The sequence below is a fragment of the Phalaenopsis equestris genome, unplaced genomic scaffold, assembly GCF_001263595.1.
Source record: "Phalaenopsis equestris unplaced genomic scaffold, ASM126359v1 Scaffold000024, whole genome shotgun sequence".
Lineage (NCBI taxonomy): Eukaryota > Viridiplantae > Streptophyta > Magnoliopsida > Asparagales > Orchidaceae > Phalaenopsis > Phalaenopsis equestris.
This window is the reverse complement of record NW_018164466.1, coordinates 321,472-326,064: the sequence shown is the minus strand read 5'-3', so window position 1 is coordinate 326,064 and position 4,593 is coordinate 321,472. Positions and strand designations below refer to the sequence as shown.

At 33.5% G+C, this 4,593-nt stretch overlaps 1 protein-coding gene across 1 annotated transcript in view; it reads left to right on the top strand.

Moving 5' to 3' along the window:
- Positions 1-809: 809 nt before the first annotated feature.
- LOC110018533 (UDP-galactose transporter 1-like) overlaps positions 810-4,593 on the top strand; it is a 43,048-nt gene continuing 39,264 nt past the window's right edge. Inside the window, exon 1 of the mRNA XM_020715870.1 lies at positions 810-1,284. Within this exon, the coding sequence (XP_020571529.1) occupies positions 1,135-1,284 (150 nt within the window). The 5' untranslated portion in view covers positions 810-1,134. The remainder of the gene's footprint in view (positions 1,285-4,593) is intronic.

The following is a 4,593-nucleotide window of genomic DNA, read 5'->3' as shown; positions in this document are numbered from 1 at the left end:
AAAAGGTAATGTAGTGTAGAATGAATATAATACAGAAATAACGTATTATATCTGTTTTGGTTCAATATAAAATAAACTTATGATAATATATTTTTTGTTTCAAAATAAATTAAAAATAATATATTTTATATTATATCAGATATTATTGATGTGTGCCTGGGGCATCCATCAACGACGACCGGTTGCGGTGACGGGCGATAGTTGTGGTCGAGGGCAGTGTCACCTGTAGCAGGTGGTGGCGCCAGACAGTTCGGTGGGTGGCACCACCAACATGGGCATTGGCTATTGGTTGGCAGCGTCAAAAAATAGCAGTGACAAGCGCTAGAGGCAACTGGCGGTGGTGACGAGATATAGGTGGGGTTGTGGCAGATGCCAAAGACGCCAGTTGGAGGCGGGCGGCAGGCTACTGTGGGGGACGGTGGTGGGTAGTTAGTGGCGTTGAAAGGGTAACATCAATGGGCGAATCGATGGGCATTTAGAGGCGGCGGCTAGCGGAGAGCGGCTATCTGATAATATTTTACATTAATGAATTATATAAATCTCAAATTTAGTCCAATCAACCGAATTTTATATTGGGTCAAAATGAATTAAGATATAAACTTGAAATTGATTGGTACTATAAATTGTAGTTATAATTCTTCATATAAAAGACTTAATTTTTAAATTTCATGTAAAAAAATTATAATACAGTTTAAATTCTCCAATTCAAACAGCCCTTCAAATAAAATGACCTCCTTGAGCACAAGGAGGAGACAACCGAAAAAAATTACTGCACTTTACAAATTCTTTTAAACCAAACGGCCCTAGAGGTAACAGAATCGAAATAATCGACTGCACACAACTGTAGCACATGGCTCTCACCTTCTCACCCGCTCTTGGCGGCGTCTCTCTGATTTGCGGTACCTTTTCTCGTATTTATTCTACAGCTCCTTATCTGTGGCTCTACCATGGCTCCGCGCGCTGCATCTGATAGCCGTCGCCGTCTCCACCTCATTTAGCGTGTCCTATGCTCTTTTCATGCTGTAAAACCATTTGTCAATTATTTTCCTCTTATAGAGCTCGTAAGGAAATGGAAGGGAGTTCGGCCGGTCTGGTTTTAGGTCATTAATTGCAGATCTAATAGAACATCGGTGCATGCGAGGGTGCATCTTTCCCGCAGGTTGCCATCTTGGATTTGATATGGAGGAGAGTTTCAATTGGGGCGCCTGCCGCGCCATACTCGCCATTCTCCAGTGGTGGGGATTCAACGTCACTGTTATCATCATGAACAAGTGGATCTTCCAGGTACTTCTCATGAGCTGGTTCTTGCAGCAGATTTTAATCAATTATACTTGGTTTTTGCTTATCCGCATACCAAATCTCTTTTTTTAGGGTTTGTTATTTGTGTCGGCTCTCATACTTGATCGGTGACTTTTTTATTGGGGAATTACTTATTCCTGTTTGATTTCGTCATATCCTTTTACCGTTTTTGTTGTATGCATGTAGTGAAAAGGGTGTCTGTTGTTTCTGCTGCTATGTGAATTACTTATTTCAGATTTAGCTGGTTTCTTTTTTAACTGAAAAGAGGCTAATTTACGGCTCGGCAAGTGGAGAAAAAGGGAAACATTGGTAGGTGGGGGTGGAGATTGTCTGTATTTCTCAGGAAGGTCATATGCGGAATCAGGACACTTGTTTCAAAGCTTAACCATAGTTAAATGATTGATTTAGAGGTTGGTGGTTTGATATCAGATAAGATGAGGATAATTTTGAATGTACAGAGTAATGTGAGAAAACTGAATTCTTTTTAAAAGGGATAAAAAAAAATTCCGAAATGCAAGTTAGATTTTGATGTTACATCTTTGGTCAGTTTTACATTCCATTTTAACTGTAAATTCACTGCTTCTTGGTATGTTAATTTAACTTTTTGTGGCTGTTCTGTCATAAGTTAGCATGTTTCTATCTGTTGTTTCTCTTGATGTAGGAGTTTGAGATGTATTCTAGAAACGATTGTTTAAGAGAGTAGTTTGCATTTATCTTTCTAATAATATATCCACTTTGTGATTTATATAATGACCATAGGAGGGATTAGTCTCCTTTGTTACATTGAAGACTTGATTCTATGTGCATGAAAATTATTGAAAATGCTAGTCATAGTCATCATTTCTGCTCTATTGAGTCTCCTGCCCATTATTCGGTATTAAATAGCATATATATATTTGTTATCATTTAATGTAACTGTTCTTGAATCAAATTTGCTGTTTAAATTGGTTAGCATATTAATACAACAGTTGAAAATTGAAACATCAAAATTATTTGCACACACTTTGAAACTGGAATGATAACATCTATAACTAGGTAGATACTTATACCGTAGATTCAAGTCGATCAATAGTCACTTGAATTTCAATTGAGTTGAAATTGATTTTATGATTAATCAAATATGAGTAGCTTTAAACTAATTTGATGCGACTATGTATCAATTCGATAAACTACACTTATACATGTATTTGTATCACACACTCTCTTTCACAAAAGGACGCCATATATTGCTTAAAGGAAGTTTACAATTTCTTTACTTATTAGTCACTAATGGAAGGGTCCATTTTAGTTGCACCAAGCATTTTTGTAACAACCAAAATCTTGTCCCCTTCCACAAATCTTAAAACAATGCATTTGAAATAATGATTTTCTTTGCTTTGTATCAAAATGCACTTTATACCATGTGACCTTTATTGAACTATAGTTCTTACTAAATATATGAAGTAAATAATCTATTATGGACTAGTAAAGCTTCTGTCATTTCTATTATAATTAGATTGTTGTGGCTTGGCTAAATGCTAAGGGAAAAAGCAAGCTTTTCGGCACAAGTTTTTTAAGTTACTCTGCATTAGTACACCAAATTAGTGTGCTTACATGATTCCAGGCTAAATGAAACATCTATCCTAGTTCCTAGTCATCCTAAAACCAAATTTTCTCTACCCCTACAATTGTTTTAGCAATTTTAGGTTCGGAAAAAAAAATGTTTACCTACAAATCTGGAAGTGAAACAAGTACATCAATGAATTATAGTAGTCTTTTTAGAATCTGACTAGTTTTAAGGATCGCAAAATATAAAATATGCCACTAGTCTTTTTTCATTATCCACATTTTCTTATTGAAGTTTGCTATGACACCCAAGGAGGGGGATTGGGGGGTGAATTGGCTGTGCATAAAGTTATCTTAAATTAAAACTTTGTTAATTTAGGGTTTAAGGTAAAATTTATGTTGTGAATGAGTTGTAATTGCTAAAATATAATAAGCTCAAGTGCACAATAAAAAGTAAGAGATAAGAGATAAAGATCTTTACATGATTTGATCAATCACCTGACCTATATTCATATGTAGCAAACTCCTGGATAAGATTCTATACTAAACTTACTCTTCCCGAGTGAATCAAGAAACTCATGCAAATATTGCTCTTCATCAGTGAGCACATAACCTTCACAGCAGCACTCTTCACAGGTGAGCACAAAACTCTCACAAATAAGGTTCAACAAAAAGGGAAAAGAATAATGGATTCTCTTACAAAAGGATCACAATATTTTGCTCACACAATCTCTAATCAATGAATAAATTAACAAAGACAAATCTTGCTCATAATTTTTGTTTTTCCTTTTGATTTTTAATAATTAGAATTAATGATGATGACTTTTAGAAAATTTAAGCAAAATCATTTTCAAACATAATGCATAGATATGAATAAACAAATGATGATTAAATAAACATTAAATGTTAGATTTTTACTACTAAGATGAAACTTTTTTTTTATATAGAACAATCTTATTTGAAGGAATTAACTCATGCTCCCATGATTTGAGTAAACATTATACTTTTCAACTTCAACCAAGATCAGGAGAGTTTTTCAAAAGATTGGAAAAATTAGCCTTAAAGCCTTAGAGAATTTGATTGCCTTTCTTTGCATGGGCTAAGGTAAAAGTTAAGCTATGAAATTTCCTTGTGTTTCTCCTCAAGAAAATGAGTTTGCAAGTATGAAAGAAATGATGAAGAAAATTCGGCCAAATGAGCTGATGGAGACTTGAAAGTTTGGCCAAGACACAATTGCAAATGATTATTTGGTTTGGTAAAATTATTCATGAAGAAAGCTTTTGGAGAGAAATTAATTTATGATGTTTTTCAAGATTGGATCCTATTATTTATTTGGAAATAAAATATCCTAAGATTTGTTTAAGCGGTCGGCCCTAGCATTTCCAATTTGATCATGATTTTGTTTAAAAAATAATGAGTGCTTAATTTAAATCTAATTTGAATAATTTAAGGAATTTTTTTTTATAAAAGTATTGGAATTTTAAATTTAATAGTTATTAATTTAAGCAATAACCTAATTAGTTAAAAAAAGGAAGAAGAGCCCAACGGATTCCATAATTGGTTTAATTGAATTGAATTAATTAAAGTTATAGGAGAGTGGGAGGAATGATCAAAATTTTTCCATGTGGATATAATTGAGTTGATTTAAATTAATTCCTTTAATTAAATGAATGAGGGAATATTAGGAAACAAATTAAACTTTAAGGATATGAATCATTTTAAAATTTGAATTTTAATACATATATATAT